The 14,141-nt window shown below is 34.6% G+C and overlaps 1 protein-coding gene across 3 annotated transcripts in view; it reads left to right on the forward strand.

Annotated features, from left to right (window-relative positions):
* RAP1A (RAP1A, member of RAS oncogene family) overlaps positions 1 to 14,141 on the forward strand; it is a 78,320-nt gene that overhangs the window by 5,284 nt on the left and 58,895 nt on the right. Inside the window, exon 1 of one of the 3 annotated variants that reach the window (XM_042998181.1) lies at positions 2,255 to 2,361. The exons of 1 other annotated variant lie outside the window; for it this stretch is intronic. In XM_042998181.1, the coding sequence (XP_042854115.1) occupies positions 2,348 to 2,361 (14 nt within the window). In that variant the 5' untranslated portion in view covers positions 2,255 to 2,347. Of the gene's footprint in view, positions 1 to 2,254; positions 2,362 to 8,761; positions 8,785 to 14,141 lie in introns of those variants that run through there. One more of the 3 variants, XM_042998182.1, reaches the window with a different exon arrangement.

The following is a 14,141-nucleotide window of genomic DNA, read 5'->3' on the forward strand; positions in this document are numbered from 1 at the left end:
AGATAAGTCTGGGAAAAAATTACTTTACATATTCAGTTTTCTATTTCTAGCCTATTTAGTTGCCATTGATAGAGATTGGTTCAAAGTGTAGAATGGTAAAGGTAACAGAATTTGGAATTAAATATGTAATCCCGTGTTTGGTTTCAGAATTTATTCAAGTTAGTCCATATTTCATAAGAATAGGAATATACGAAGCTACACTTTGTAACTGGTAAAAGGTACTGTTGGATTAATTAAAACTTGAAGTACCTTACTTTGAACTCACAAGTATATATACCTGTAACATTCATGGTTGTTTGCAGTGTACATTTATGCTGGTTGTATAAAATAACTTTGCTCAGGATAGAACTGTTATAGTTATTAACCACAAAAGTGTAAAAGTAAGAGAGGCACAAAGAACTGGGTGCAATTGTTTCTTTGGGCAAATCCCAAATGTAGCTTGTAAGTTTCTAAATTAGTAGTAGGAAATTATCTCCTATGGCAAACTGAACATTTCAAATTGTTCAGATGTGTAATCTGAAGAGTAAATTCATTCACTGTGTTTTCAGTGATATTTAAAAATGCATTTATAAACAGGATCATTCTGTTCTAGACAGGTTGGCTGTATTATAGAACATTAAGCAAGCAACCATAACTTAATTATTTTAGCAGTTGAAATTTAACACTAATCTTTGGATTTTATGTAGTTTTAGTGTCTAGCCCAAATCATTGATGTCTTTTGATCTACCTTTTCCATTCCATTGAATGCATGTAAAAATGTTGCATGATTTTATTAATAGATTTCAGATTCAGTCATTGAACAGATGTTTGCATGACCCAATATTAAGTTCTTTGATGGAAACTGAGATGTGACGCTGTAGTTTCTACTATAAGGAATTTATAGTCTAATAATTTGTTTGCCAGGACCTGACACATGTTTTATAAATAAATGTTGTATTTTCACGGTAGAGTGGAAATAGAATGATACTCTTTTTCTAAGTAAAATCAGTGTGATATTTTCAAAATTTTCTTAGTAGCTCAACACCTATTTCTGTGGTATTTTTCCCCCCCACCCGTGGTGTTATTTTCTGACAGCTTACTATTACAAGAAAACCAGTTTCCCAGTTTAAAATACAGTAAAGTAAAATAAGAATTGTTTCCTTACTGTCTATTTTACTTTACTCCAAGACCTTTTTTTTGGGGGGGGGGGGGCGGCGGCAAATCGCTCTCTGCATATATGCCAAACTGTAGCGAAGTCCCCCTCCCTGCCCCCAGTTCAGTTGGCAGTTTTAATTCTGTGTTTAATGCAAGAATGTTTATTTATTTATTGTTGTTTTGTTTTTTTATAGAACAGCTTAATCTTTTTTCTACACCGATGAAAATCATCTTTTGCCACTAAAGTTAACTATGCCCTAGGACAGAAATGTTCATGTAGATAAAATGCATCACTGTGCATTTTTAGTGAATGCCGGTAGTTTGCCAGCTTTATTTTCAAGTTCCTCCCCCCTCCAGACTTAATTGTGATGTGCTTATAAGGGAACAACAGTATACATAGTTAATTTGCAAAACCAGAATAGTTTTTCGGTTTTTCCATTTTGCATGTTTTGAGTTAGGATTAATTGGACATTTATTATTCTCAGTAGACATACAATAAAACAGTTCATTTAACTGTGGTGTTTTCTGTTGAAGCATTGGCTGACTTTTAGATAGTGAGCCTAGTGCAATTGTGTGAATACTACTGAATTTTGGATGACATTCTTTACACAGTTTAAAAGTAAGTGTGAGTATAACAGAAGCTGGAAACAAAACCAGTTTGACTTTTTTTTTTTTTTTTTTTCCCACTAGGAAGTATTTCTTTTCCAAGTAATATGCCCTTGTTAGGTTCAGGATCATTTTCAGTAATTATAGCCACTTAAACGTTTTTTTTTTTTTTCCTGTTTGCAGTAATTCATGTTCCACCGTGGCAAATTTTGAAAAGAACATAATTGTAAAGAAATGGAAAATCATTTATAACCCATCACCTAGAAATAATTACTGCTAACATTTTAATGTACATTTTTCTAGTTCTTTCGTTGCATGTACACATTTTTTAATTTTTTAAAACATGGAATTATACTTTTATATACATCGTTTTGTTCCTACGTTTTTCTCTGAACAGGATATTGGTCTCCTAGTGTGGGACTTCTCGGTTGATTCTTTATAATATTACTATTTTAAATAACACTGGGGCAAACATTTTTGTACATTTATCTTTGATTGCATCTCTGTTTTTTTTTTTCTTCCTTTAGGATAGATTCCCAGAAGTGGGATAACTGGATCAGAGGGTGGTTACCCTGTGTATAAGAGTGTGTGTCTCACTGCACCTTCAATGGCATTGAGTAGGTCAGTTTTTACAATCTTTGCCAATTTGATAGATATCTGTTACAATTCTTGGGTGGTAATCGCAAAATCCTCTTATTATTAATAATCTGTAAAACCATCACAGTGTATGAATAGTAATTTGCAATCACCTTTGAAAAAGTTGCCTGGAATGAATTTCTTTGAAAATATTTTAGGTGAAAGTAATCTTTGTGACAAGAAAAGACATTCCTTGAAGTTGCAATTTGAGCATTGTTCTTTTATTGGAAAGAAGTAGCATTTTCATGTTCTCCCTTTGCTAAACTGACAAACATGAGAAAGCTTATTGTATAAGAAGCAGTAAGTGGAAATGTCATGTAAAATTAAATCATTTCAGATAGTCACATGGTTCAGACAAAAAAAAAAAAAAGGCAATGCAACTTAGTGTTTAGAGCAATGGCTCTGGACTTAGGCAGCCTGGGTTCAAATCCTTGCTTTGCCACTTACTAAGTATATGATTTGAGGCAACTTACTGAGTTAACTCAAATTTAATTTGAGATAACTTCCTAAATATATGATTTGGTGTTTCTGAACGTTGGCTTTCTCATCTTTACAAGCAGAATAATAATGCCTACTTCTTAAGTTTATTGAGAGCATTAGAAATAATATGTAAAACTGCTTGGCACAAAGTAAGCATTTAATAAAAGCTAGCTGTTGTTAATTTTTTTTTGCCCGGTTGGGGGGGGGTGGGTAGGGCAGGAGATATCATCTGTGTGTCCCTGTTTACATGAATAAATGCAGAGACGCAAGAAGGTCATGAGCAGTGGCAGCTGGAGGGGAGTGGTAGACATTCTTTATGGTAGGAATGGCATGAGCCAAGATAGAAAGTTCAGGACAAGTTGGAGGACAGGGGGTTGATTTGACAGAAGTCTAAGCTTGTGTAATTAGAAAATATGGCGATAAGGCTCTAGAGAGATTTATTGGGCTAGACTTTGGAAGTCATTGAATGCTAGGTTGAGAAGTATAGACTTTATTCAGGAGCACAAGATGTTTTGATATGAGGAAAGTGACCCAATCAGCGCATTTGTCTTTTGGAAGATGAATCTAGCTACAGAGTACAGAATAAATTGAGGAAGAAAGGGACTGAAGGCAAGGAGGATGGCTTAATACAGGTAAGGCATATCTGAGGGTTTAACCGAAAGCAAGAGGGAAGGATTTGAGGAGAGTTGCTAGGAGTCATTGTTGTGAAAGTCTTTGGGTCTTCAAGTGCACCCAGTTTGGAGATGAAATTCAAAAGGAACAGTCAGAGCCTAATGGATAGACTATGAAGAATTAGAGAACATAGGACTCACTATGTATGCTTTGGTTGTTGCTACTTTTTTTTTTTTTTTATGTTTTTATTTGTTTTTGAGACAGAGACAGAGCATGAGCATGGGAGGGGAAGAGGGAGAGGGAGACACAGAATCCGAAGCAGGCTCCAGGCTCTGAGCTGTCAGCACAGAGCCTGACGCGGGGCTCGAACTCACAGACTATGAGATCATGACCTGAGCCAAAGTCGGACGCTTAACCGTCTGAGCCACCCAGGCGCCCCAACTACTTTTCTTTTTAACTGAAGGGTAAAAGATTCCTATTATTTCATGTGTGAAAAGCATATGTTTAAGCTTTCTTCGACCAATGGATAGTCTGCAGAAATGTTATTTATTTAGCATTTGGAGTTCTTAGTTAAAAAGGACCCCTCACTTTTAGACATTATATTTCTGGAGGTATTATCTTAAAATACTTCATTGTAAGGTTAAATTCGGAATGTGGTCTTTCAGCGTCAATGCAACTGGACTTTAGAAGCATCAGTTGTGTGAGCAGAAGTGAAGAAAAGTGAAATGCAGACTTCTCGTTAAACACTTAGAATGCTGTGGGCAGTGAAATACGGAGCAATGAAAAATAGGAAATTGAGTATAGAATCTTCAGAGAGAATAATACTTTTAATATTCTCTCCTTCCCTACTTAATTTATCAATTAAAAAAAATATTTGCAAATGTCATTCTTAGTCATTGTGGTACCTGGCTCTAGTTCTGTGCTAAATTGTACTTTCCACTTGGCTAATAATAAGCAAGAAAGTTAGCCTACAGACTGATATTAATGTTTCTTTGTGACTGGTAAGTAAACTCACATGGGCTGTGGATTATCTGCTCCCTGTCTTCTTTTAATACCACCAGTTGAGAAAAGAAGCAACCCCCAGTTTTTAAAAAATAAATAGAGGCTTGTGATAACTTTTAAGGTATTTACATTTTCTAAACCACTGAATTGTTACACCTTTCTCAATGTTTCTTTTAGTTTTCAAATATTTTCTAAACTCTGAAATAAACTCTTCATTAGTTATTTGTATTTAAAGCTCTTCTTTTTAAAAGTATTTTTAAAAATATTTTTAAATTAGTAAGCAAATGTAGCACATAGTATTAAAGATTGTGTGTGTTATTTACTACAAATACTGTGTTTTTCTTATGTGTAACTGCAAAAGCCCATGTATTGTCAATCAAATGAGATTTCATTTGCCAAAGAGACCTCAGGTATTCAAAACAGTTACAAGATTCCAGTTGAGTCTCTTTTGAATTGGTTTCAAGATCTTTCATCAGAAATCAGAACTATACTCATTCTCCTAGGTCTGATCACTCTTACCCCTCTCTCCTTCCCAGCCATAGCTGAGAGCAGGATCTTCCCTGTTTTGGGCCATTCCAGCACTGTCGCTGTTAGGGCAACTGTGGCCTTCTCAGTCTGTATGTTTTATATTCTTAGAAGCTTTCCTGCAGGCATCTTGGCAGGAAAAATAAGTTATTAGGTTGAGTGGCTAGCAGCTAATGGCATACTTTTTTATAAGAAAATTCACAATTTTATGTCAGTTATACTTGAATAAAACTGAAATTAAAAAATCATTTACTTTTTTTAAAGTTTATTTATTTGGGGGGGCGGGCAGAGAGAGGGAGACAGAGAATCCTAAGCAGGCTCTGTGCTGTCAGTGCAGAGCCTGATGCAGGGCTTGAGGTCACAGACCGTGAGATCATGACCTGAGTTGAATCAAGAGTCGCACACTTAACCGACTGAGCCACCCAGGCACCCAAAATTCATTTACTTTTTACATGAGGTGACATACGAAGTGTGTGAAATATTTTCTGTCTGAAAGGATAGACATAAAAGAAAGCTCACTTGTTGAATAGAATGTTGTATATATTTTTCTTATTCTCTGTAGTCAAAAACATTTTTTTAAAATTTCTTTTGAATCAGTAATTTTGAATGCTAAATGTAAGTTCTTTACTAAGAAATCAGTCTTTCTCCAGAATAGTCTTAAACAGCTTGGCCAGTGATCCAGCAAATAGTAACTGCATGATTATTGGGTGCCTTGTAGTATTCTAGGAGCTAGAGATAGAGCAGTGAATAAAACATGTTCTCATGGAACTCTTGATATTGGTGGGGTTTGGTGGTGGTAGAGAGAAATAATAAGCAAATAAGGGAACAGGGTAATTTCAGAGGTCACAAATGCCATGAGGAAGCTGTAATGGTGAAATACTAGAGTGATAGGAGGGTTTAGAGTGATAGCAGGGAAAGCTCTGAGATGGTAACATTTAATCTGAGGCCTGAATGAATAAAAGCTAAATGTGATGATTTGCAAGAAGAGTGAAGTAGGCAGAGGGCCCCCGTGGTACAAAAGCCCTGAAGTGGGAACCAGTAGGTCACGTTTAAGAAGTCCATAGTGATAGGCTGAGAAGAGACTGGTGGATGGGATGGGGTTGGCAAGAATCAAACCACATCAGGCTTTGGTGAAGGGTTTGGATTTTGTTCTTATAAATACCAGGGAAGACACAGGGTATCACTACCTACTTACCTTTATGGATAAATATATGTAACTTTTGAATTTGAAGGTGGTGTTACTAATGATACTGGCTTAAAACAAATCCGTAGGGTAACCAGTAGTTTCTTTAGACATAGAAAATCACTAACCTGGTAAATAAATTACGTTTTTCCTAGGGGTCTGCAGAGAAAGGAACAAATTATTCCCATATTGTAAAAAGCCTTATGAAAATTATGTATGTTTTCTCAATAGATTTAAATAGGTGAAATATTGTATGTCTTTGCTTTGACCAATAACTGTATTGACTCAAATCTTTGTGACTGATTATCACAAATCATTATCATATACTGTGATTTGTAAGCTGTTAATGAAATAAAACATGCTTGCACCTCAAGAACCTAACATTGAGTTTCATTAGTATTTATGCCTTTGGCAGTTTGAGACTTCTGATTAGCTGTTACCTATCTGGTTAATTAAATGTCAGTGCAGTTGGTAGACAAAAATCTACCAAAAATCTAAAGATGTGGAATCTGTGGACAAAAGAAGAGATTTTTCAGAGTAAGGTTGAGAACCACTGATCAGTGTCCTAATCTCTAGAGGGATCTACAGGGAGAAGGGAAGTAATGTTTTTTTGAAGGTAAAATTACTGTATCTCACGTAATCTGCACAGCAAATCTGCGAAATATTGTTCACTTTTTACAGATGATAAAACTCAAAGTAATTATATAACTTATGACAATTAACAAACTCTAATTATAAAGGATCATACTGACAGCAAACTTCCAGAAGAGACTACCACAGTTACAAAGCACACAAGTGATCAATAAATATTTATAGTTTACTTGTATCCAAACATGAATAAATGAACAAGTAGGTGAATCCCTATATTCTTATAATCCTTTCTTTAGTGTAACACATCATTTTTCTTCCAAATGAGTCTAGAAAATTCCTCAGAAATAATTGGTTTAACCTTTTTTCCTCTGTAAATCTCCCCCCCCCCCCGAAGTTTAAGTTACTTAAAATAAATCACACAGTAAAAATCCTGAGGAGGGAAATAAAGACTAAAAACTTGGGAAAGTATAATTTCCACTTTGATTTTAGCTGAGTAGTCTATAATGTTTTTAGTTTTTAAAACATTGAGGATATCATCTTTTGTATTCATATTCAAGATACCATCTTTTGGTTCTATGTCTCTTATTTTTTTTTTAACTTTAAAAATTTACTATAGTTTTCTGAAAACTATATTCCATTATTCCAACTGATGTTAGGCAGAACGATAGTATGAGATCTCTAAACTGTGTATTTATAAAGCTTCTAATCCTTTAAATGAATTAATGTCTTAATAAATTTAAGCTTAGAGTTTTTTCAAATGAATACCTAATAGGAATGGATGCCTAAGAGATGAAAACAGATGCAGGTCATCTAGAGAGTGAAACTATTTTAGATGAAGATTACAAAAGAGAATGGATTATGATACAGGATTAACCATAGGAGAATAAATAACACATGGAAGTTGCTATGATTAGAAAAGAAATTTATTTTCCCCGAAACAGAACCAAAATTGATGAAATGTGAGCTGTGAGGAGATAAATTAATGTTGAATGAGTAAAAAGAACACTTAGTTTAGAGATGGTGGCCTATAGGGACCTTCAGAGAGGATATGATGAACCTTACCACGTGTGGCAGTAACATTATCTCATGGAGTGTGGGATCTGTCATGTTGATTTGAGTTGGAAGTACAGTACAATAAATGTAGACAGAATGAACAGGGTTGTTTTTGTGAAGCAGGAACGTATTTTAAAATTTGTTTCCAGTTGTCCGATACTAAGGTTGTAAGATGACTGGTCTGTAAAAAATAAAACTTTATATGACATTTTGGTTCTTGGTATCCTTGAAGTGTTCTTCTTGTTATTTTGGGTTTTTTGCTATATTTCTGCATGATAACTTTTAGACTGCTTTCCTGTACATTCCACTCTTCCATTCTAATCGTAGAATCAGTTTAGTAATGACATAACCCCTGGTATGAAATTTTCATGCTTCCGGACATTGTTTTGCATATAAAGTAGAAGTGTCAGTTTGCCCTGTAGATATGTATATCTAAAAATTGCAGGTGACTTTGATTAATTTAATTATTTAAGAATATCAGATTAATTTAAGAAAAATCACGGGCAAGTGAGTTTAGAAGGTGAATCTTACGTCTCAGACTCACCTTTGTTTAGATTTTCAGGTAGTAGGTTACTTGGATGGTGTTTCTTTTACATCCAAATGGTAAGTCTGGAATTTGAGTAACTCAAATTGGTTGAATAGTATACTCTTTTTAAAAAGTTTTTGTGTCTTTTGAATAGTTTCACACTTAGGACAAACTTCATTGTAAAACATTCCTTTGAACTTTAAATAAATATTCAGTGACTTCTCATAGTACTCCAGTGTCATAGTTTTCACATTGTAATAGGACAGTATTATAATTCAAGAACCAACCAAAATCTGCAGTTGAAACCATGAGTAGAGTGGTTTAGATGATGTAGTCATTCTGTTATTCCCATTTTGTTTTAGACTTGGACTACTGTCATCAATGGGACGAGCTTGAGATTGTGTCACCACTCAGTACCATCTGCTTGCATGCGTATGTAAGCACTAGGCCTTCAACACTGGATATAAAGAATCCTCGCTTTGTGGTGTTCTCAGCTGGCTTTCTTGGGTTCCAGTGTACTGGGCTGAGCTTGTGTCTAGAGTGAATTGTCACGGTTTTGATCTTTTGCAGCCATAACACTTCCATAACCATGTCTTCGATATATTGATGTGCTGAAGATGGATGTGTGCCGTTTTTTAGTAGTCCAAAGAAAATGCTTATTTAATCAGTAAAATTTAACGAGTTTTTAAAAACATTCCAGTACTTGCAAGAGAGAGAACACTTTATGTAAAAAGTCCAATAAGCCAAAGTGTTTTGTAGAAAATCAATCAGAATTGTATTTGCACGATTTTTAAAAAATTCTCTATGGTTAGGAGAGAAATAAACAGATTACCAGTGTTTATATAGTATAATTTCAGTTCTAAATTTTACAAAATACCTATTCATATATAGGCATAAAAGGAAATACCAAAAGGACTAAAGTTATCTTGAAGTTGGGATTATAGGTGGTTTTATTTTTTCTTTATACCTTTTATTTTCTGAATTTTTATACATCATATATTTTATAAAAAGAAAATAAAAGTAATAGGGGCACCTGGGTGGCTCAGTTGGTTAAGCATCTGACTTCGGCTCAGGTCATGATCTCACGGTTCATGAGTTCAAGCCCTACATCTGGCTCTCCACTCCTGGTGCAGAGCTGCTTCATAGCCTCTGTCTCCTTCTCTCTCTGCCCCTCCCGCTCTTTCTCAAAAATAAGTAAACATTAAAAAAAATTAAGAGAAAGGAAAATGAAAGTTCTAAAATGAATTCATTATAGAATATGAAATGAAATTTAGTAAAACTTTTAAAGATGAAGATTCTTATGGGCTAAAATGAATTAAAGGGTGTAATGATAAAATCTGTATTTCATTATTTAAAAAATTTTTTTTAAATGTTTATTTTTGAGAGAGAGAAAGAGCACAAACAGGGGAGGGGCAGAGAGAAAGGGTGACACAATCTGAAGCAGGCTCCAGGCTCTGAGCTGTCAGCACAGAGCCTGATGCAGGGCTCAAACTTTGAAACCATGGGATCATGACCCGAGCTGGAGTCGGACACTCAGCCAGCTGAGCCACCCACGCACCCCTAAAATTTGTACTTTAAAACCAAGCAAAATTAAGTTGCCTTTTTTGGGGTTTAAGGAGCAAGAGAAATGGGAAGAGTATTGTACTATTGATAACTTGGACAATTTTTGTTCAATTCTTCTCACTCAGGTTTGCCTCAGTCACATACATTTATATGATGTTTTATGGATAATTATTTAATTACAAGTTTTAAATTTATTTATATAGAGAGATGATAACACCAAATCTCACTTTGAATATTTGGTCATTTGGTAGTAACATATTTGTGGTCAGCAGGCAAAAACACTCAGTGAAGGTTTGCAGATCACAGATCGCATCTACCAGCTGCAACTTCACCTCCTTATTTCTCGTTGTTGTTTTTTTTTTTTTCATCTGTAAAATGGAAAAAGAACAATACCTATTTCTCAGACATGTCTGAAGATTAAATGAGTGTGTGTGGCATACAAAAAGCACTTAATTATTATTGCTGACACTGTTAGTATTAAGACCACCGAAAGTTGGCTTTGGTGGCTATAAGAAATTGGAGAAGATTGCTAGGGACTGGAGCGATATCTTACACTTTGTATCCACTACTTTGACTAATCCAGGTATATTCTCAGTCAGTTAAATAGGACTTTTAGCTATGCACCAAGGTAGTTTCATTTTTTATGTATGCAATAAATCTTGGCATTGTGGTTTAACATTTTAAACCTGGAGGATTTATTTAACAAGGGAGATTTTGAATTTGGTGTAGGCAGAATTTGGAATCCTGCGTATTTGAAGGCCGATGTGCCAAGTTAAGTATACTAACTAGAGAACTGAGTGTGACTGACTGCATCTTAGTTATTATTATCCAACAGTGACTTTTGTTCCTTGTTTAATTTGCATCATAAGAGCAAAGAAAACCTGTGTTTCTTTGTGACTAATGGTGCCTTGAGAAAGCCAATGGTTATGTTGGCCTAAGTGAGTTTATTTGCCCCTAAAATAGGGGCAAAATTTATCAATATTCCTTTTTTGTTTTATATTCTTCACAGTGCCTTGTACCCAGTAGAGATAGTGAATAATAGGGTGTGTTTGAGAGTTCATGAAGAAATTTGAATCAAGTTCCTTAAAGGAAAGGGAGGAGTTTAGCAGGGATTCCTAGATTTCTAGGCTCTTAGTTTAATTTTATCACTTTAGTACATAATTTAAAAATCTCTTAGACTTAAATTAAAATCTATCTGCATTTCATATTTCCATGGAGTGGGATGATGATATAAATATGCCTCATTTAATAAAAGCCACTCGCCCCATTCATAGAAATCTTGATTGGTCTGCAGTAAGGCCAAGGAATCTGTAGTTTACTTCTTCAGGTGAATCCAGATGTTCTGATGCAGTACTTTATCAATTTCTTTATATTTTCATTTTAGTATTATATTTTAAAAACTCTGTATTCTATTTTAAAGACAGTATAGGAATAAATTTTATATTCAATAATGAAAATTAATGCTGTCTTAACTTCCATCGTATATGTCTTTTTAATTAGTTAACTGTACATATATTACCATTCAAACGCAAGTAATAATCGAGTTCATTGTAGAAAAATTGAGAGTACCAATGAGGCAGTGTTTCTCAGCCTTTTTATCATTATCGCTCGTCCTGCCCCAGTCTTTTTAGATATTATTTTTCTAATTGTACCCCCTTATAAAATTTTAATACCTCTCTGTTTATGTATTATATATTAATTTGTGTTTTATAAGCAGAAAATGTTCCTTTTCTTTCCTTTTTTTTCTTTTGCCCTCAATAGCCAATTTTCATCCCCTTGGGGGCGATAATGCCCCTTTTGAGAGTGCATGAAATAAGCTTAAAAAAAAAAAATAACCCTTAATTTTACTTCTCAGCCTATTAGTATTTGGTATATATCTTTCCCAGTGGTTTTTAATGCATACGTATTTTTTTCTTTTAAAAAATGAGATCACGGGTTCCCGGGTGTCTGAGTCAGCTAAGTGTCCGACTCTTGGTTTTGGCTCAGGCCATGATCTCAGGGTTTGTGGGTTTGAGGCCCACATTGGGCTCTGGGCTAACAGTGCCGAGCCTGCTTGGGATTCTCTGTCCCCCTGCGGCCTCTCTGTCTGTGTCTCTCTCAGAATGAATAAATAAATAAACTTAAAGGAGATCAGAAGCATAATGTTTCATTTTCCTTTTAAAAGTATATTGTGGGGGTGCCTGGTTGGCTCAGTCGGTTAAGCGTCCGACTTTGGCTCAGGTCATGATATTGTGGTTTGTGAGTTTGAGCCCTGCATTGGGCTCTGTGCCAACAGCTCAGAGCCTAGGGCCTGCTTCAGATTCTGTGACTCTCCCTCTCTTCCCCTCCCCTGCTCATGCTCTGTCTCTCTTTCAAAAATAAGTAAATGTGAAAAAAATAAAAATATATTGTGAATTTTTGTGAAAAATGAGTATATTTTAATATCTAAGAATAAATAATATCAGTGCATAGTATTCTGTTATATGAATTTGCCGTCATTTAAATGATTTCGTATACTTTTCAGTTTTTTTATTGTAAGTACTGGTCTGAATATCATTGCAGTTGAATTGTTCCATGCAGTCTTAATTGTTTCCTTAGGATAAATTCCAAGAAGTAGAATTATTTTATTCTGTACATTTAAATATTTTTGGTAGGTATAGTTTAGAGGGTGAAAATCCCTTTCCCCAAGGACAACCACCATTAATGATGTCTAGTAATTTATCCATTCTTCTATTGAAAACCTTTTGTTTCCTGGTTTTTTGGTTTTGTTGTTTGCATACACCTTTGTTTGCTTGTGTTTTTCTGTATCAGAAATTCCCATTTGTGTTAGAATTGCTGGATCATTTAAGAATTGGAAATAAAATACATGCTTGAGTTTCTTTTTCTTTTTTCTTTTTTTAGTTTTTAGGCTTGCTTTATTTGCCTACTCTGATGTTGCTACTAGATTTTAGTTACTGTAACTTTGTAGTGTTGTGCTTTTATACCTGGAAATGTAAAATGTTCCATTAAGTAGGCACATGTGTCTGTATATTTTTCAGATTATAAGTTACAGTTTGGCTAGCTTTTTTGTTTTATTGTTTTTTAAAAGCCAAGCATATGTATTTTAACTAGACTAGAAAATTATAGATTTCTGAAGACTTACAGTTTTAGGCTTGAGAACTTTTAGTGCCTAGCAGTGATTTAGAACTCTAAAAGCACCTCTGAATTGCAAAGTAAAGGAAAAAAGCTGTTGAGCTGTGAGCTTTCTGGAATATTTGGAACAACATTTCTGTCAAATATGCCTTTTAATCTTTGGTTTATTGATTGAAGTATCTCGGGCATATTCTTGTTTGCAATCCAACTTTCCTTCCTTTTAAACTTGGTAACTAGGTATATAGTTATATATAGGAGATACATTCTCTTTCTCTTTTTACATTTCTGGTACGTATTTTAGATATCTCTCACTATGCTATTCCTGCTTATTTTTATAGAGTTCCATTATATATCATCTTTAGAGTTATTCATACATTTTTTCTGAGGGTTGGAGTCTCATAAAGTTAAAAATATATCAGAATAGTTATTATATTAGGTAACACTTGTGAACCAACAGCCGATTTTTATAGAATCTTAATCTAATTAGTGTTTTTGCTGGATTCAGGTAAGTTTCTTTATGAGAAGCCGTTTAACATTGCAAAAAAAATTATGCTTTGGTCTTCAAAGTAGAAATGTTTTTTGTTTTTTTACAAAAAGGGCTAATTTTTCTCAGGTACTTTCACCTTTAAATTTAAATTGAATTGCTGACACCATCACTAAAATCTTTAAATGTTGGTCCTGACCCTACTATAATTATATGAGCTAATTTTCTTTTTTAAGACACACTCTTGAGTGAGACTTCCAAATGCTCTTAGTGTTCTGAGAGAGTTAGTTTACCTTTGTAATGAAAAATCCCTCCTGTGGGTACTACACTCGCCACTAGGATGAAGGCTAATCATAATAAATGTAATAAATGCTAACTCTACCTAGGCAGTTCAGACAGGGCTATTTTCTATGAGTAGCCTCTCCACGTTGACTTGTCTACAGCTAGCCCCAGTCTGTTGCAGAGGCTTACCTTGCTTTGGGTCACAGTTCTTTTCTCCAGCGGATTGAAAAACCCATCTGTTTTCCCTCATGGTGATGGTCTTTCTTTTTGCCTGCTATGTTTTAAAAAATTAGCATTGCTGATGTGATTTTGTCTCTTGAGACTTACCATTTAACCAGGTTGGAGATTCTATT

Source organism: Panthera tigris, chromosome C1, assembly GCF_018350195.1.
Source record: "Panthera tigris isolate Pti1 chromosome C1, P.tigris_Pti1_mat1.1, whole genome shotgun sequence".
Taxonomy (NCBI): Eukaryota; Metazoa; Chordata; class Mammalia; order Carnivora; family Felidae; genus Panthera; species Panthera tigris.